Raw genomic sequence first — 19,609 nt, 5'->3', positions numbered from 1 at the left:
CGCTCGAGCAGCCCCTGCTCTGGAGGGGCCGGGCTCCCCCCGGCTCCGTGCTCCCGGGGCTTCTTCCCAGCGGGGTGACCCCACGTCGCTCCCGGGGCTGCTCCCGGGCTGTTGGCTCTGGCAAACCCCGGGAGCTGCGGTGGGTTTTGGGGTTCGGCAGGGGTTGGGCATCCCCAGCAGCGGCCAGGCGAGGTTTCTGCCAAGCTCCTGCCGCGGTCTCACGACGGACGCGGGCTGCTGCTGGAGCTACAAGCTGCACGTGGCCTCCTCCCGAGGCCGGGGATCAGCAGCGCGTCAGCCTGCTGAACTCTGGGGCTTTAGCGGATGTTCCAGGTGCATCTCTTCCGAGTCTCCAGTGAGGATTTGTTTTGGCAGCAACCTGGTTTCTCTCCTGAAACTTTCAGATGCCGCAGGGCTTCTCCCCGTAACTGGGGGAAGAATCCCCCCCTGCAGTTTTGATCGAGCTTTAGAGAAAGCACTTGGCTGAAAATAGCTCCCGAAGCAGTGAGCCGGTGCGGTGCTCATGGCTGGAGGGTGCCGGGAGTCTTTGGCCTCCCTTTCTCATTTCCTCGGCGGGGTGAACAAAGAGGTGATTTCTTTAAAAGCCACCGTTTTGCCTGGAGCCCCCGGCCCGCTGTGCTTCGGTGCCTCGCTCGTCGCCCGCTTCCCCGTACCCCTCTGAGCTCCGGGCTGTGCGGGGCCGCCTGGCTCTCTGCCGCTTGTGGCACGGCCTGGGGCTGATCGGGTTCCCCCCCGTCCACCCCGGGGGTAGGCGGGGGCTGGTTGGCGGGGGCTCCCCCCGGCCGGCCTCTGGGGGAGCGGCTCGGTGACTTGGAACCAGGCAGGGAGCAGCTCGCGTGGCACGGGCAAATGTTTAGATAAACTGCAGGCATCAGAGGACAGAAATGAGACCTGGAGATGTTCAAGCTAGGGCTGGACGCTAAGTAAAGTGCAAACAACTGTGGAAATCTGGGGGGGGGGGGAGATAAAAGCACAGGGAGTCAGCTGGGGGGGAGCTGAAAAGCCACGAGCGGCACGGCAGCACGCAGCGCTGGGGGTGTGGAATAGGCCAGGGCAGCGGTAACGTGCTGGTTTTTTCCTGAGCAATTTGGAGGAGACCGTGCCTGACGCCAGCCATTGCTCGGTAAGCGGCTGCTGCCCCAGCGGGAGCTCCTGGCAGTGCCCGTGGGGCTGGAGGGCAGGCGCTCGTTAATGAGCGCTTAATGAGCTGCAGGGACGGGGCAAGGCTGCGAGCGGACCTGGAGCAGCTTAAAAATCCCCTTGGGAATCCCCTCCCAGAGGAGGTGACACCTGCGGCCGTGGGGGCCGCTCCTGGGCTGCCCCTTGGTAGCCGAGGGGGAGCGGCGACGGCCGCCTGTCGCTGCCCCCCAGTCCCTCAGCACGGGGGGAGGCACGGCCCCCCCGGCCCCCAGAAGCACGGGCTGCGGCTTTTGGAGGCCGCCGCTGAGGTGTGCGGGTTGGAAAGGAGAAGGGAAGGAGCTAAAGGTGGCTCGGAGGAGGGTTGTGTAACCAACCGGGCCGTGCTGTCACGGCGTCACTGCATCTGGTGGTGTTTTGTCACCCAGATGACAGCAGCGCAAGCTCGGCGATGCCTGCTGCGGCGGTGGATTATTTTAATCCGAGGAACCGGCAGCGGGGCTGGCGACGAGAAAAGAGCCGGAGGCTGTGCTCGGGAGCCCCCTGCGGATCCCTGCGTGGGGCTCTGCGGGAGGCGGCAGCGCCGAGGCCTTCCCGTGACAAACGAGGGGAGCGCTTCCCTGCGGAAAGAAACGCAGGGGCTTGCCCGGGGGAGCCCCTGCGCAGAGCGGGGCGGAGGCGCCGGGCGCACGGAGCCGCAACGTTCCTGCGCCCGGCTGTGCGCGCTCGCCGGGGTTGTCACCGGCTGCAGCCAGCAGCTCGCTGCTCTGGTGTCACCCCTGCTACAGGTGTGTCCCTGGGGGGGACAGCCAAGGGCAGAGCCCGCTCGGCAGGAGGATGCTTCCTGCAGGCTCCGGGTTTCGGCTGGAGTCCTGAAGCGGGCCGTGGTGGGAGCCCTGTTGCCTTGGGAGCTCCAGGCCTCCGGGGTTTGCTTGGCTGAAAGGTGTTAATTCCCTCGGAGGTCTGAATAAAGGTGTGGGGGATTCTGCTTAGAGCGTGCCTCGTTATTCTCTCTTGCTAACGATTCTTCGACAGCTCTAAAGACGGATCTGTTCCACGTTGCCTCTTCTGCCTGGAGCGCAGTTGGCAGTATCTGCTCTTTAGGGCTTGCGGGAAGGAAAACAAAATGAAGTGACTTATGCTTAGGAGTAATTTAAAAGTCGGATTCTTTGGTTTCCAGACACGAAAGTATTTTGTCACGAGAGGCTCTGATCTGGTAACCCTTCAGCCTGGGCTATCAGCTAATTGATTTAAATCGCACCGCCCGCCCTATCGGGAGCAGCTCCCCCGCTGCGCAGGGCAGCCGCTAGTGCTGCCACCGAGGGCGGTGGGAGGCCGATAAACTCAAAGCGGTGCCCGCAAAATCGAAGCGAGCAGAGCTCGCACGCCCCAGGCAGTGGCACTCCGGCGCTCAGACACCAGCGTGTCCCTCGTCGCTTCTCCGAGCCCTTGTCCAGCCGCTCTGCGCACAGAGCATGGAGGCGCAGCCCGGCGGTACAGCGCCTTCAGGCGTCGTGTGGCTTCGTTTGCCTCCCATCTGAGAACCTGGCACCCAGCTGCTTGTCCTGCTGCGAAAGCTCTTGCAGGGTGAGGGACCTGATCTGCACCCCCTGTCTTCAGCCCCAGCAGCTGTGAAAATATTTGACCGCTTGCTGGTGAAGCTCCCTGGGAGGAGATGCACGTTCAGCTTGCAACGACCTGGTCTGGCGCTGGGGAAGCTTGCTGTGGTAACTTAATGCCGCAGCAGAGCCTCAGGAACGCACCTCAGCGTCTGGGAGCTGACGGATGCGCTGGGGGTGGAAATAGAAGGGCACGTCTGCAAAGGTGGCGTTGTCCTCGCTCAGTCCGGGGACGACGGCTGCCTTCCGAGGGCAACGGCCCTGGGTGCAGGGTGGCACGGCGCGCTGACGGCCGCTGCATGGCAGCCTGCCTTTGGCTGTTGCACAGCTGCAGGCAGCAGTCGTCCTGTTATTCCTTCCAGCCGCCGCTGCGAGCCCTGCCCTGGCGTTCTTGCAAGTACTTCGCGTTCCTGCAGGTTCTCTCCGGTGTTGCCCTTTCCTCCACCAAAACCCTCTTGGCTGAACAGGGAACGTGAAATGAGCAAGCTGGTACACGTATGGAGCTCCAAGCGCGGAAGGAGCACACCTACGGCGCTCCCAAACCCAACACAGCAGCCTCGCGTCTTCGGGAGTTGGATTTCTCGGTTCCTGTGCCATCATGGCATCAAGCAGTGGGACCGGGCAGTGAATTGTTTCTGAGCAGCAGCACTGCTTTCGTGCCCGGTTTGTGGTGCTGTTCCTAGAAGCTGGCTTTCCCAAGGCTTCAGGGCTACAGGAGTGGAACTGGAATGCGGTGTAGTCCCTTTGGGTGTTGCAAGAGGCTTGGGAGGCGCTCTTTTTCTGGAGGAGCATTTCGTCTACTTTTTTTTCCTGGAGAAGCACGCCCCAGCCCAGTTCTCACAGCCTCCTTTTATACCTGAAATTTGGTCTCTCCCCGTCAGTCTGATAAGCTAAAAGGGACTCTCCTCTTCCAACACAACTCGCCTTGCTGGGAGCAGTGCTGCTCAGGGTCACCACTCCGCCAGTCCTCAGGGTGCACTGGGGCACCTGAAGTCTTTGTGCTGGAAGCGGGCGGCAGCCTGGGTCCCCCGGCCCAGCCAGGGCGGCTTTAGTCACGTAACCAAATCCAGACAGGCTCCGCTTCATTCTTTGGGCTTCAGCAAACCCAGTTCTGCAGCTCGGAGCGAGCCCTTTAGGCCGACGAGCCTGAACCCCGTGGCCGGTCCAGCTCGTTTGCAGGCAGCTCCTGCTGCGCGGTCGCACGGGGCAGAGCAGACCCAGGCATCTGCTGGCACGCGGTGACTCGTGCGTGCCTTCTGCGTGCTTCATCGCTGGGCCTCGTGCGGGCAGTGCCGCCCGGCTGCTGCTGCCGCGGGGCTCGGCGAGCCGTGATAACGAGCCGTGATAACGAGCTGTGGTAACGCCGTGGCTTTGGGGCACGGAGCCGGTGCCTGGTGGGCACAGGTGGCTGCTGCCCTTGCTGCGCCCTGGGAAGCGGGTGCAGAGCGCTCTGCGATGTCTTGGATGGAAGGCAACATCGGTGAAAGGAGCCTCTTAGGAGCCTCTTACTCGGTGGGCAGGAGTCAGTCAGCCCCCCGGGGTGCGCAGGGGCTCAGCGAGGCAGGTTGCTCCGTCCCTCGAAGGAAAGCCGTCTGCGCTGCGTGGCCGGGTGCCGCCCGCAGGTCTGGTATTCGGCTGGATGTCAGCCCGTGGCAAGCGCTCGTTTCCTAACTGAACCTGCGGGTCCCTTTGTCCTCAGTTCCCCAGAATAATAAAGCTTGTGTTGTGGGAAATGATGGAGAGCAGAACTCGTTAATCAATTGCAATTTGCCTTGCATGTGCTGGGGGTGGGTGTGCCGTGGTGGAGGTGCCCGGCCTGTCCCGTGGCTGTGATCCCTGTGGGAAGCAGCGCGGGGCGAGCGGCTGCAGCAGGAGGCCGGGGCCCTGCTCTGCCTGCCGGTGACTCACGGGTGGCCGGGAGCTGCCCCTTCAGGTCTGGGCAGGCGTCGCTGGGTTCTGCTGCGGCTCCTTGCGAGGCGCCTGGCTCAGGAGCGACGTTGGTGTGCTTACCGGAGTAATGGGGCGCGGGAGCACGCCCGGGTTTTTCCAGCTTAGAACATTATGGGCAGCATCTGGCTGACCGCAAAGTGGCCGAGGGACCTCGCAAGATCCATCACGGTGCTCCCTGACGTAGTAACACGTTTCTGGCCTTCGATGTCTTAAGCTGCTTCACCTGGACCTGCGCGCAATTTGTGCGTGTTTTTGAGCTCTCTCCTGGGTCTGCTCCCTTCCTCTGAACGCTATCTGAGATTGCTCTGAGTTGGCTGTTCCTTGTGGAAGTGCCCCAGGTCTGTGTTATATCCACCTGGTTATTCAGGCTCTGGGTGCCGTCCCTCCCGCGGGGCCGGTACAGCTGCTATGGCGATGCACAGGAAGCATCTTGCTCCAAACCCTGGCAACCTCTGTTGGAAGTGAGGAGGGCACAATCTGCGGTTCTTTCTAACTTCATGTCGTCGCTAACTGGAATTTGTTTGTGCTTTTCAGGTGCTGGAGAATCTGGCAAAAGCACCATTGTGAAGCAGATGAAGTAAGTGAGAGAGCAGTCATGTGAACTGCGCTTCGGTGCACGATGAAATGAGAGGCCTGTGGTGCCCTTCTGGCTTGGCTTGGGACTGACGGCCTGGTTTTCTTCCAGGATTATTCATGAGGATGGCTATTCGGAGGAAGAATGCAAACAATATAAAGTGGTTGTCTACAGCAATACTATCCAGTCCATCATTGCAATCATAAGAGCCATGGGAAGGCTAAAGATAGACTTTGGGGAAGTTGCCAGAGCAGTAAGTATTTCACTTATTTCCCTTAGCGCTGTGAACTGTTAATGAATCCTGGAAATTCTGTCCGTGACGCTCGTAGTGGGGGTACGTTGGGTACAAGGTGCATTAGTGGGACACTTCACCATCTGCAGGTTGAATGCTCAAATAAGTAAATAAAAGTCCCCAAACACTGGTCTAAGGCATCTGAATTCTTAACAGAGCTCTTAGCTTTGCTTTAAATTGCTTGACTTCGGCCGGCCGTCCTCAGCAGCGTTTCAAGGCGTTGTGCCAGTCAGTCTTCAGGCTGAACCAGATAAACCTTGATCACGTTGTCTTGTTGTCCTAGCGTTCTGAGGACTGGAGGCCCTCCTCCTTCCCATCCAGCTCTGCCGATTCCTTGTGCTCTTACTGGTGTTCACCGCCCATGCTTCAAGCCGGTAGAAACTGAAGAGAGGAAGTCTTAATTGTCATGGGGGGGGAAGGCACAGGCAGAATGGGAAGTCAGAAGCTCCTGAAAACGAGTAGGAGATGGGAACTGTGTATTCTGGGCGGTGGCTGCACAGCCTGGGATGTTTGCTGACTTGCGCTGGTTCCTTGTGCTTACGGGTAATACACGGTAAGTGAAGTAACACTCTTTGCCTCTGTGTTGCAACTGCAGATATTTGGAACTTAAGGTACAAAGTGTCCTTGCTGAAGGGCATATGTTCACCTGCACGCTAACCCAGGCTGTTACTCAGCTGTTCTCCAAACCCACCCTGGCATTCTGCTCCACCTTTCCTCTGAGCTCGTGCGGGTTGAGTGATCTCAGCCTGGCTAACGTGGCTGGAAGGAGGACGATGTTCCAATCCAAGTTCCTTTTTCAGCTGACCTGCCCAGGCCTAGCTTGCTTTGCAAAAGCAGAACAAGAGCTGAATGCCAAGAACTTTCCAGTGCCCCGAACGACCCTGAAGGGCAAACAACCTGTTACAGTTTTCTAGGACAAGACCCAGGGTAACCAAATCTACTGCCTCCCAGCAAACCACAGCGTACGACTCGCAGCGTAGCACCGTACCCGAAGTGCAGCGCGTGCAAAGACTCAAAACTGAGCTCCAGCTCTGTACTGCCGTGATTTAGACCTTGATTAAATTAATTCAGGTGGCTGTTGCCTGGTGCTAGGGAGGTACCCTCTGCAGCAGCAGGCAGACTTGACTCTCTTCCAAGCCTTGCTGGTCAGTGCTGGGCAGTACGGATACAGGTACTCATTGGAGAGGGGCAGACACTGGGAGGGAGGCCGTCTGCTGCAGCTGGGAACTTGCTGGGACAGGGAAAGGTCTCTTACATCTCCTGAAAGGAAGCTGGCAGGTCTGATCACTGCAGAAGTAATCATCAGTGTGGGATGTGGGGCAGCCTGTTTTCCACTTTCAATTTCTGCTCGTTAACTTGCTTAGTTTGAAAAGCTTGCAAAAAGCTTACTTATCTGCTTGGAAAGTAAGGTCCTGCTCTAAGAGTTCTGGGAAGAGTTTTTTGTGCTTTAGGGCAGAGTGAAATGCGGATCAGTCTGTCCCATCTCCGGATGAAACACTTGGTTAGGAAAGCAGTCTCCCTTCCTTCTGACAGCTGTGGCAGCAAACAGCATGTCCTCAAAGCTTTAAACCTGCACTCATCCAGAACTTGCCTTTGATACTGAGGTTTTCCCTGTTCCCACGTGTATGACTCTCTGCTCTAATAGAGCTCTCAGTTACAAACCGCTATTTACGGCTTAGCCTGCAATAGCAGCACCTTGGCATCCTTACCTCTCCTCCGACGATGGCATCGGTGATTTGGGGGAGAAGACTGGACAGCACGGCAGAGGGGAACGTGGCTCCTTAGTGCAGTTGCTGCAGCCTCTAAGGCGGTTTCTGATGTTAAGTTCTGACCTTTGTTTTTTGTCTTCACCTCTTCTTGCAGGACGACGCCCGTCAGCTGTTCGTATTAGCTGGAAGCGCAGAGGAGGGGGTGATGACTGCTGAGCTGGCTGGTGTGATCAAGCGGTTATGGAGAGATGCCGGGGTTCAGGCCTGCTTCAGCAGATCCAGAGAGTATCAACTCAACGACTCTGCATCATAGTAAGAGACCGTTACTGGCTTCTGGGCTCTTCACGGCAAAGCAAACACTGCTCCTCAAACGGGACTTTGTGGCTGCAAGCAGACAGAAACCGCTTCCAGAGCCGTAGTCTAGCTGGGGCTTGGCCCTCAAGCTGACTTTGTGCTTTAGCTGATCGAAGTCAGTTTTACGGTATCTTTTCCCTGTGCATAAGATGGGGAAAAAGAAAAAGCATTCCTCGTCTTGAGCCTAGGTGAATTTGGCAATCTGTCTGTAGTGGAAGAGCAATGCGCCACCCTGCATTAAGATCAATTGTTGCAGCAGGTGATCGGCGACATGACCTTTACTCCTTTCCCTGCAGAAGGGAGTAACGCTTCCTGAAACAGCTTCTGATTTAACTACCAAATTCGCGGTGACCAACAATTTCCAATACTGGGCTCTCCTGGTACTGGCAGTTCAATATTCATGTAGTTGTTTTCCGTTAACAGCTCCTGCTACACTTCTGTTTCTGTGCTTGCCATCACAAAGGCAGTGCTGCAGGCCAGCTGTAAACCTGCTCGCTGTTCTGCTGCGGAAATGCACACAATTCTTAACGATTGGAAAGTTACGACCAGATAAATAGCGAGGAACGCTGCAGGCTGCTGCTGGCAGCTGGCTGGAGTTAATGACAATTTTGACCGGAATGCCTCAGCTGTTTCTAAGAGGCAGGTTAGTGCAGGGAGGGGAAACTGCTGCTTCTAAAAAACAAGCCAGTTGTTGCTTTTTTCTTTATGGAAAAAGTTGCATGCTTGGTCTCTCCAGAGCAAATGTTTTAGAAGTCAGAAGGGATGACTCTGGGGTCAGGCACGCTTCCCGATGTCCACCTGAAAATTCTTCAGTTTGGCCAAGTTTTATGCCTTTGAAAAATTAGCTTGGAAGTGCCTTATAAAGAAACTTTGGATGAGTCACAGCTGAGCTGCCTGCAGGCTCTGTGCAGAGCAAATTTTAGCTTGAAAATAAGCAAGAATTTTCTAAAATTGTAACACCTCGGCAGATGATCATGGGTTTAGATCAAGGTGAGTTGACAATCAGAGGCTTGGGTTCTTGAGTACCTTTGCAGCTACAAGGAGGAAGCTTCAGATTCAAAGGGAGAAAAAAGGATAGATGAGAACGAGTGAGAGAATAGATTTAATACAAAAGACGTGGGGGAGAGAAGGAAAGCTGAAGTTCTTGCACACAGGATCTAAGGCAGAAAACCTAAGAGGCTGAGTGGAGCTTAAGGAGGAAGCTAAGATGGGGAGCCCTGGCTTTGTGGTCTTGATGTTCTGCCTGGGAAGATAATGTGAATGAAGGCAGGCTGGAGAACTGAGGGGCCAGCAACAAGGCAGCTTTGGGAGGAGAGGGTGTAAGCCTGCCTGAGTGCTTACACGACTTCACCTGACTGCTTTTCAAAGACGGGGTTTTAGCGGGTTGTTCCTCTTCCTCAGCCTCTGCGTCATGCCCCGTCTCGGGTGCGTGTGGACGCCTGCTGTGAGGAGTTGCTCTGATGGGCTGGCGTCAAATCTGCAGCAGAGGGATTTCAGCCTGCTGATGACCCGTGTGGCATTTTTCTGATACAGGCATCAGAATTTTGCTTCCTGTCCTAAGACCGCAGGAAGCTGCATGAAGACAGCGTTGTTTTCTGAGGCAGTCGCCAGGCAGCTCCGCGGTTAGCAAATGCCGCGGCTGAGCGCAGAGCGCAGTCTCGCAGTCCAAGACCTGTTTTCTTCCCCGGGCCCCCTGCCTTGCTAACGTACAGGACGAGCGTACAGAACACAGAACGGCCAGCATTTGCTCCTCTTTGCTCAGCGTGTGGCCCCTGACCTGCCTTACCTTCTGCTGTCTCTTAATTAATTCCCTTTCCATGTTCAAGGGGGGGTGTCCTGCAATCCCTTCTTGTGGTGGTGACCACGCAGGTAGTAGCTTTGTGTGCAGTGCTGGGGGAACGTCTCCTCTCTGCTCCTTTCAGTGGCTGTTACAAACAGGACTGAAGTGCCAGGGCCGGCAGCCAGGTCCCTTTTTCGGGTGGCTGGTTTTCCAGCTGAAATTCTGCACTGTGCGTCAAGCCTGGGGCTGGGCTCCTGGCGTCAGATCAGCCCCGAGGGCCTCTGCTGAGACACCCGAGAAGGAAAAAGAGCAAGATGCAAATGATCACTTGTCAAAACGAGGTGGCTCGACTATCATCAGGAACTGACAGGAGTGCTGTGGCAGAGTGCCAGGATTTTCAAGGTTGCGTCAAATTCTTCAGGAAACTTTTCTTCCCGCTGTGGCCTGCCTGAGCCGTTCCCCCTCTGCGGCACGGATCCTGCCGTGGCGCGGGAGGTCACCCTCGTAACGGTGTGCTTGTTGGGCATATGCAAAGGGCTGGGGCAAACTCCCAAAGATAACCACTGGTGACACCGATCCAACGACTGTCCTGGAACCTGAGTGTTCCGCACCTTTCCTCTTGCGTGTGGTTTGTTTTTCAGAACAGTTGAGTTACCTCTCGGTGTAAACTGTGGATATTCAAACACTGGCCTAAATGCTCAGTGTCTTAGGCACCATCTGATAAGGTCCCTCTAGCAACTGCCGTGCTCTCTTGGTGTGATGTTCCAGACGTCCCTGTTTGCCGTATTGCAGTCTCCTGTGTTTCTGTACCTCTGACGCAAGCAAACAGCTCTCCCCAGATCGCCTCTCCTGTCCCCGGCGGGTGCTGTGGGGAAGCGTTTGGGAACCCTGTGCGCAATTCTTGGTGTCAGAGCTACAGCGGACAAAAACCTGTGGTCAGGCAGCAGTGTGGATGCTGAGGCTTAAGGTCTTGCACATCTCTGCAGCCGCCTCTGGTACTGGTAAGCGTAGGTAAGCGGATAATGCTCCGAAGTATTTTGCTTGCTGGTATTGCTGCTTTTTCCGAAGGTCGTGCAGGCACCAGTCCCCAGGTACTGCTGGGAGCTGTCTGCAGGCAGTTAGCCTACTTTGGGGTGAACTGTTCTGTCTTCTGGCGTTTCTGGTCACGTTCCCAAGTGCCAGTTCTGGCCTGGATTCCCTTGCAGTTATGATGCTGGGTAAAACCTGGATTTTTCGTTTTATTTTCTTCACTTTCGTGTAGAAGCCCTGCCATGTGTCTCCTGGTGCTGCTTTCTTGTGATTCCTCTCGAGTAGCACCGCCTTGGGATCACAGCTCAACTTTCAGATGGGAGTTTTTTAGTCTGCAGGTCTGTGCTGCAGAGCGAGGGTCTGTCTGAGCTGCTCCAAATGAGCATTTATTGCTAAAGTAACATGCAGCATTCCCTCTTCCTGGAAATCCCGCTCTGTTACCTTGTTTTCTGCTCTGCTTAATGTCATCATCTGCCAAAATCCACCTGAAGACGCAGGGAAAGAGGAGGCAGACTTCCAAAACCGACTCTTTTAGATACAGGACTCGGCAGGGCTTCACCCTTTCCCTTCTTGCTGCAGCAAGGCTTGGCCGTAGGTGAGTCCGTGTGATCCGGCCGCCTGCGGAAGGAGGAATACCGTTTGCATTTTCAGGCTGACACGGACGGGTTCTTGTGAAAAGGCTTCTGGAAAGCTCGGCGCTCGGTGGCTGCGGATGCAGACGCAGCTGGGCGCAGGCTGCGCCTCCCCTGGCAGCAGGTCCGAGGCAGGCTTTGTCTGCGGCGCTGCCTCCTGGCTGCTGGGGCCGCGCCTCCCTCCCGCAGCGCTGGCTGCGAGCCCTACAAGTGCTTTGTGTGAATCCTTCAGAGCCGCTTTTGGCCTTGGGAGCGTTCTTTCCAGCACTGAAAGGGAACATGACTGAATTGTTAGGAAAATGCCGCTCCAGGGCTCGTGTGAGCGTGTGGAGGAGGGGAGTTGTGTTTTATTTGCCTCCTGAAAGCTGTCCGCTCCGCAGCGTCCTGCCTGCTGTCAGTGCTCTTAGCACAGCAGTCGGCCTGAGCGTGACTCAGGCTGGTGCTGAAGCTGATCAGGCTGGACCTACACAGCCACGCACGCGTCGGTATCGAACCAGGGCCGGACCAGCGCTGCACGTCCTGGGAAGGCTCGGAGGGTCACGAATGCACACACGAGTTATGCTGCGGGCTTTTGGTCAGCATTTCTGTGCCCAAAGCCTCGTTTTCAGAGTGGAAAAAAAAAACAAAAAAAAACCAAGCACAACCTTTTTGCAAGCTTGCATTTGCAAGGTGCTGTTGAGCATGAGAAATAGCTGGTTCTGTAAACGTGCGGGTACGAGGTGGGGGACAAGTGTCACAGCCTCAGCGTCTGACTGCAGCCCGGTGACAAAGGACGTTGTGACAAGGGAAGGTGTGGGGCTCAGTTCTTGAAACAATATTTTAGAGGAACATCTGTAAACTCTGAGGCAAACTGGGTGATGAGGAGCTCGAAGCCGTGAGTCTCAGACCGTGCTTTTCCAGTTTTTCCCAGTTCCACCAGGTCTGTATGTCGTGGAGGGAAAGGGAGGCGATCGGCACGGACTGGGCTTCTGCAGGTGGCAGGCGTGCGGTGGGCACGGTGCCTTCTGCCCACAAAGTCATCTGCCCCGGGCGAGCCCCGGGTAGCTGCAGGGGGTTGCGTGTACATGGGATCGAGTACCAAAAAATCCCCTGCTCAAAGCTCCAACTGCTTTGGCATTGTCCTGGGGTCTGGTATTTACTTGCCCTTGGAGTCCCTCTGAATTAATCTGGCCGAGTTTATTTTTAAGGGAGCTTGCAGATGGAGCACTGCTTAACCTGATGCACCTTGTCCCGCTGATCGATACGCAAGTGTTCGAGTGGCACTTTGCAGCGCAGCTGATGGGAGATGCCCCTATTCACTCCTCCTGGCTGCCTAAAAAGCCTTAAGTGGGAATTATTCCAGCTTCATTGCCCGAGCTCCTGGTGCTGAAAGCTGGCAATTGGGAGCAGACGCTTTACAGCCTCAGCTTGCACATTTATCATGTCAGTGATTTGGGGCAGCCCTGTGACCTGTCTCAAAGCCACGCTGTTAGAAGTTGCTGGGTCAGTCGTTAGGTTTCATTTCCATCTCTTCCACTGGTTCTCAGCCACAGTGCCACCGTTGTGCCACGGTGACAGCTGCACAGCCCTGTGCTGAAAGAAACACCCGGGGTAAAGGTGTGCCCATAGCTGCCGGAGGTCATGCTCTCATCTCAGGTCCCTTCCGAATGGAGCTGCAGCCATCTCCTCTCACTGGCGGAAGCAGGCGGCTTCACCGTCCTCGTAGCAGGCAAAAACAAGCTCGGAGGTGTTGCTGGCTAGGGCACGATTTATGGTGCTGCAGGAAATGATGTACCCGAGAGCCAAACTTCAAAGGGAGCCTGCTGGAATGAAGTCGGGGTCCCGGTGGGCACGGTGCCGTGGTGCCATGGAGAAACGGGAGCTTCCGGCAGCCCTGGGCGGCGGGCGCGCTCTGTGGGGCTGCCTGCAGGCACGCAGGCTTCCCAGCGGGTCGTGTTTGCAGCCTGAAAGAGTTACAGCTTTCTGCTGCATCCTCCCAAAAGCTGGCGTTAAGGCACCCCCGGTTGTTAGTTCGCTGTTGCTGAAGTTGGAGGATGAATCCACCTGCTCCGGGGGCTGGTCGTTGCGCTTAATTCCTTCCTGCTAGTTCGTTTGATGTATCCTTGCCCTTTAAAGTGAGCCGCTGGATTTATTGCCTTGTGCTTTGATGTGAAAGACTACTTTGAATTGCCCCAGGAGATACCAGTCTTGGCATGGCTTCTGCATCAGCAGCACGTCTTGTGCTAGCCTCTGATTAAGCATTGCTCCTGACCAGCTGAACTCCACCCAGCACGTGCTGCAAGGCCATGTGAGGGGGGTAAAAAAAGATAGAAACCATCCCGAGGCAGACCCAAGGGGGTTGCTGTGTGTTTGGGGTCCGCGTTGTGTGAAGAGGATGGATAAGTTCTGTGATGACTTTCTTCTGCAGTTTATAAAAGATTCACAGCAAGCACGGAAGCTAAAAAAAAGCGCATCTTGTGTTGTCTCTTCTGGTTTAGTTACCTAAACGACTTGGATAGAATATCCCAGCCGACCTACATTCCGACGCAGCAGGATGTTCTGCGGACCAGAGTTAAAACTACAGGCATCGTGGAAACTCACTTCACCTTCAAGGACCTCTACTTCAAGTAAGTGAAGGGCAGCGCGCGTCCCTGTGGGCTGCGGCGATTTCCTCGGTGCGTGGCGCTAAGATCCGCACCCGCGGTGCCAAACGCCTCGCGCTCTAAAGTGTCCTCACCTCCATTGTGCTCCCTCTCTACTGGCGTTGCTCACTGGAGATACTGGTTTGACTGTTATTTGCCTTCTTCTATTCTTTCCAGCTGCTTTTATGTTGGAATCGCGCACACAGGTACCGACTGCTTGTTTACAGGATCAGAAAAAAAGTACTAAAAGGACACTGACTCCTGGGTTTTGAGTTTGAATGTAACCCCTTTCTGTGGAGTGGAGGAGAAGGCTCTCCCTGAAGGCCTTGGCTCTGGGGTGCATGGTGTTCACGAAGCTGGTGGTGACTGCTGACTGACACTCGCTGCGGAGCAGGAGTGGGGCATGCAGGAGTGCTGGGCACTGGCCGCCTCCGCGCGACGCTGCAGGGGATGGACTCGCCTCCCCGCTCTGCCTCCTCAATTCAGCCCCTGAGGGGCTCAGCTACCAAGCCTGGTCCTGGCAGTGTCCCTTTCAGTATCACTAACCAAGCTCCCTCTAACCTCATAGCAGCTGCTAGCGCGCAGTCGAGCTGCCTTCCCTGCTCCTTAGACATCCCTCGCTTTGGGTCACGATCGCGCTGCCAACAACCAGCCTGGGGGTGGGCAGCGCTGTCACAGGGCGTGGATGTAGGAGAACGCAGCGTCTGTATCTTGGGTGAGTTCCCTCCATCCTATAGCAATGTTTTCAAGCCTTTGTTGCTCAAAGCCTTTAAATAAGCATTTATTGGCTTATTTTTAGTTTGTGTTTGAAAACAGTTTGGCAGAGCGATAGCAGAAGTCCACGCGTTGCTTATAAAACTTGATCCATTTGCACGCTGTTTGGGAGAGCGGAACGTTTTGGCTTCTGAGATGTCTTAACTTACAAACCGTTCTAACAAAAATGCCCAAACGCTTTGCGTCTCGGAACTATTTATATGGCTTCTGGTTCATCTAGGGAAAGCTCGTCTCCCATCGCGATGTTTTGGGAGCAGCATTTCCAGCTGCAGTGTTGGCGCTTTCAGAAATCACCACGTCTGACTAATGGGAGCGAGCTGGAGGTAGCAGGCGTATGTGGCTTGATTGCTGTAGCCCTTCTTCCAAAGTGAAATGACGGAGCACTCCATGCACGCCTCAGAGGGGGTTGCTCTTTCCCCCGCCTCCCCAGAGCCACACGAGGTGCCTCATCTCGGGGGGATTTGCTCCGCTAAGGAACGCGTTAATGCACCTTAGACCCTGAAGCTGCCGTCTTTCCTGCGACAGAAGCCTTGATGTTAAATCTCAGACATTAACAGTGGGCTGAGGTAGCTTCAGTGTGGCTGTGACTTGAATTTGGATTAGCTTGGAGAAGCTGAGTTGTCAGGGATGCTCTTCCTCCTCAGCTGCCTGCGCTAACAGCGGAGAGCAATGGCGAGTAATGCAAGCTGAGTCTAATCGCGTCTTTGCAGAGATTTTCATCTTTCCTTCCGAGGTCCCCTGGGGCGGTTTACCTTAAACAGGAAGCGGGCGTTAGCCAAGCTGCTCTTCTGGCTCCCTTGTTTGCCGTCACTAAGTTGTATTGCTTTTAGCCCTCACTGGGTAGTGCCTCGTCTGCGTGCTTGCTGTGGTAACAAATCGATGTTTATGATTTCCATGGCTCTTGGACATTGACTTGGATCTGGCTCGATTTAATTACGTCGCAGCCCATCAGAACATAGTGGGCAACCCTGCATCGCATCAAAGTGCTTCGCTGAGCAGGGTGTTGTAACCATGCAAGGTGCTCGCATCTGCTACGGCCAGAAGTTCTGTAAGTAGCCGAAGCCTTTAAACTCCAGTAGACAGCAGACGCTTCTTTAAAAAAAATACATAAAGCTGTTTCTTAACCTCATTATTTCTTCCGAGTCCCAGCAGTCGCGCGCAGGTAGCGTGTTCCAGATAATCCTTTGCAGACGCAATGCAAATGAACTGGAAGAGCTGGCTGTGAGTAGGTGTTTGGAGTCCAGTCAAGCAAATGGATTGTTGCTAGGGAAATAGGAGACTGAGAACAAAATAAGCATGCCCTGGTGAATCAGCAGACTTCTGGGTAGTGATGTAGGTGAACCTCCGCTTCTTCCTGCTGAAATTGCTCTAAAAAGAGTTCAGTGAATCCTCCTGAGGAAGGGAGGCTCCGCGTTGTTGGCCCTGCTGATGGAGGGCTGTGTACCTTCCCTACCCCCTGCTTGTTGGGGAGTCCTTAGCTGAGCCTCTCCATCTCTTGTGGACGGGGTGGTGGCCCGGGAGAGAGGTCTCCGTAGCTTCTGAGACTTCTCTTCTGCCTCTCCCAGGATGTTTGATGTTGGTGGCCAGCGGTCAGAGCGGAAGAAGTGGATCCACTGCTTTGAAGGCGTGACAGCAATTATTTTCTGTGTGGCCCTCAGTGATTACGACCTTGTCTTGGCCGAGGACGAAGAAATGGTACGTCATCGAGGAGTTACCGACGCCTGGCTGGGTGGCCCTGTAGCAGAAGGGAGGTGGAGGCGAGTGCAGGCCTGATCCTGTGTGGGACGGGCACGTCTCTAGGTCGGTCCCTTTGTTATGTGGTGGTGCTTCCCTGAAGCGACCCGAGAGCTGTAAAGAAGAGCACTTCCTTGCAGCAGCCTGCGGCATCTTGCCCCAGAAACAGACAGCCGTAATGCACAAATCAGATTTTCCCCAGGGCCTGTGTACAGGAGGGTGGCTCGTGGTGCTGGCCCCGCAGCCTTTCCCCGAGGCGTGAGCTCCTCCGTGGAGGATCGGGCACGGGCTGGGCGAGCGGCGGGGTGAGGCAGCACCGGCCCCTGCTCAGGGCCACACGCTGTTCCTGCTGCGGTGACAGCGAGGATACGCGTGTTTAGCAGTGTTGTGCTTGGTGCCTTAGTCTGGCCTTTGTAGTAAAGCCTGTCTGCCCCCACCCCGTCCTCCCCAAATAACTCCGGAGTGATGCATCGCCCTCCTCTTTCTTTACTTTTCAGAACCGGATGCATGAGAGCATGAAACTCTTTGACAGCATTTGTAACAACAAGTGGTTTACAGACACCTCGATCATTCTTTTCTTGAACAAGAAAGACCTGTTTGAGGAAAAGATTAAGAAAAGCCCACTAACGATCTGCTATCCAGAATACACAGGTAAGGTTGGGCATCTTGTTTGCATCACCAGGGCCAGGCATGAGTCAGTCAGAGCCTACACAATCCAGGATCATCTTTTCCCGTTGCCTTGACTCTGTCTCTCGGCAGCATCTTTGAGCTGTCCAGCTAGCTGAGAACTCATTTCCTCAGGAGGGACGTGGTTCTGCGTGTCTGTGGTTTGGAATCGCCTTTGTCCGTGTGTTTTATGGCCGGGAGTGTGACAAGCACTTGCACTTCAGCGAGTCACGGTCACTGTTTTCCACACTGTACTGGGACGATGCTTCCATTTAACCTCAATCTTAGAGGCTGTCAGGCTTACCCCCGGCCTGGGTAGGGCCCTTGTTCCCTCTGGTTCTGCAGCCCTTCCCTGCTGCCCCCTGCGCGGGGGTGGCGCGTTACGTGGTCAGGGCTCGAGGCAATTCGATTTTTGAAGCTGCCCTTCCCTCAGGCCTGGTTGTTCCTGTCACTGTCATCTTGCAACATAGCTGCTGCTAGCAGGAAGCGTTCTGGTAGCTGATGTGCAGCGTTCCCTTTTGGATATCGCTCGCCAAGAGCCGTGATGTGCTGGTGCTCCCGTCTCTGGGCGGAGGGCTGGGGTGGGGAGCAGTGAACGGCGTGTCCAAGGTCACTGGGCAGAAGCTGGGAGCAGACTTCAGATTTGCAAGAAGGGGTTAATGGTGGATTTGGATTTGTAGCTGGATAAGGCAGATGGTTGCAAGCAGCTTAATATGTGCTTAAAAGATCCGTGCAAAAACTCTGCCGTGAACTGCTGGCTAAAGTAAGGGCTCTTACCTTCTTCAGGCTCCAACACGTACGAGGAAGCAGCTGCCTACATCCAGTGTCAGTTTGAAGATCTGAACCGAAGAAAAGACACCAAGGAGATCTACACACACTTCACCTGTGCCACTGACACCAAGAACGTGCAGTTTGTGTTCGATGCTGTTACAGATGTTATCATTAAGAACAACCTGAAGGAATGCGGACTCTATTGAGAAGGGGCGTGGGAGGAAGGTAAAGCTAAGCCGCTTGGCTGCGCGCAGTTCCAGCTTTGCACACCAGCTTGGTCTGGCTTTGTCTTGTACCGCACTAACGCTCCGTGTTCTCTTTTCAGTTCTTATGATGTGGCGTTTTGAGAACCAGACTCTTTGCTGCCTCATGGGGACAGCTGCAAGCATGAACAGGACCAGGGAAACGAAAACAGCATGCAGAATCGTTGCATTCTTTAGCACAACCTTCTGTATTAGGGACCTCTTTATTGATACGGGATGTTGAAGTTAGGTCAAGATGGAACAACCGTTAGTGTGACTAGATCATCCTGGCATCGTTTGGATGGCGTAATCTCAAATGTGTACAGCTGTTGTGAAGTTAAGGTGCTGGATTCCAGACCTTCGATATGTAGCTTTCTCTCTTTCTTTGGTTAACAAGTCACCACTAGTCTGTTTTTAAGGTTTTTTCCATCAAGAAAACTATAACTTTACTAAATTTTATTTCTTTATTTGCAAACAAATCTTGTTTTAAAAATAAAAACAAAAAATCACTTAACTATGCACATGTGACCAGATCATGCAGAAAGTATTCCTCTTAGCAGGAACTCTTTGTTTTTAACACTTGGTATGGTCAGAGTTTAATATTTCTGCAACTACTTAATGGATCCTTAGAGCTCTTACGGCGATAGCTTCGGCTTTTTCTGATGTGTAGTTTGTTACCGTCCTGCTACCATAAGGCTTTCCAAAGAAGCTTCTGCAGCAGGATATGCAAATCCTTTTAGTTTATGGTTAGGGGTGGACCTGGTTTTTGCTGATATCCAAATGGGATTTACACTGTGTGGTAAGCATAAAGCCAGCTCGAGGTGAGCGTGGACCCGGGCTGTGTCAGTTGGAGAGCTGAAATGCTGAGCTCCAAATGAGATGGAAAACGTGTGCTGCTACAGAGCTACTAAATCAACCACTTAGATTCTTGTGCATTTTTGGTCTAAACCGGTGGGCAATTTTTTAAAGGGTGCACTTTGTTCTGCATTTACCATGGCTTTTTCTGTTGGGAGACTCCTAAACTGTATTGACAGCATGCCTTTACTTTGTATATGTGGTGCCAAATTCTTGTTTGCCATTGTTTTTACTGTAGTAATGTTCAGAAGCAGTCAGTACATTCCTTTGCTGAACCATTGCATTTAGACTCTTCCCAGTTTGTCATGTGTACAGTTTCAATCTGTTATAGTTGTTGGCAGTATTAAAATGGTGAGTAAACAGTTGAGCCTTTTCCCTAGTTTTTGTAATTCCTCCAGAAATTCTCTCCCCTTCGGCGCTTTGCCCGTCCAGCTGAAGGAAGGCACGCACTTCGCTGGGAAGCGGCCTAGTGGACGGGATGTGCCCGGGAGGGCTCCTCGGGCCGTGTAATTCACGGCTCCTGGTGCTCTCTGCTGCTCCCGAAGTTGGGTTGGCACTGATGGCAGAGAGCAGCCTGCCGCCCAGTTGTTCGCTGCTCTGGGCCGCTGTTAGGTGACGTGGCTGTAACCCGCTCTGAAGCTTCTTGCCTGGAACTGCAGCACTGCAAGAGCGAGACACCCGAGGGATGCTTCTGGGCGCGGGCAGTGGCCGTCCCCCGGCGTCTGCTGGGTGCCAAGCGTGCGGCAGTGCCCAGCAGCTCTACAGACGGCGCTTATGGTCTAGGAAAAAATGTCCAGACTGCCTCGAGCTCTACTGCCCGCCTGACAACTCCCTTTTAGCAAGGCCTCG

The 19,609-nt window shown here is 54.6% G+C and overlaps 1 protein-coding gene and 1 long non-coding RNA gene across 2 annotated transcripts; one reads left to right on the top strand and one right to left on the bottom strand.

Moving 5' to 3' along the window:
* Window positions 1–1,486: 1,486 nt before the first annotated feature.
* LOC118178392 (guanine nucleotide-binding protein G(i) subunit alpha) lies at window positions 1,487–19,125 on the top strand. Its single transcript, XM_035346875.1, has 10 exons — window positions 1,487–1,506; window positions 3,961–3,973; window positions 5,262–5,304; window positions 5,413–5,554; window positions 7,457–7,614; window positions 13,575–13,703; window positions 16,058–16,187; window positions 16,724–16,877; window positions 17,679–17,888; window positions 17,989–19,125. Exons 3-9 carry the CDS (start codon window positions 5,300–5,302, stop codon window positions 17,867–17,869), a joined length of 909 nt encoding a protein of 302 aa, XP_035202766.1. The 5' UTR covers window positions 1,487–1,506; window positions 3,961–3,973; window positions 5,262–5,299; the 3' UTR covers window positions 17,870–17,888; window positions 17,989–19,125.
* LOC118178394 lies at window positions 8,113–14,295 on the bottom strand. The gene is made up of 3 exons (XR_004756141.1): window positions 14,086–14,295; window positions 11,927–11,928; window positions 8,113–8,125 (listed from the first exon to the last, which is right to left on the bottom strand). It is a non-coding gene; the product is annotated as an uncharacterized LOC118178394 (long non-coding RNA).
* Window positions 19,126–19,609: the final 484 nt, after the last annotated feature.

Source organism: Oxyura jamaicensis, chromosome 26 (assembly GCF_011077185.1).
Source record: "Oxyura jamaicensis isolate SHBP4307 breed ruddy duck chromosome 26, BPBGC_Ojam_1.0, whole genome shotgun sequence".
In the NCBI taxonomy this organism is placed as follows: domain Eukaryota; kingdom Metazoa; phylum Chordata; class Aves; order Anseriformes; family Anatidae; genus Oxyura; species Oxyura jamaicensis.
The sequence above is the reverse complement of the archived record's forward strand: the minus strand, read 5'-3'. Positions and strand labels throughout refer to the sequence as shown.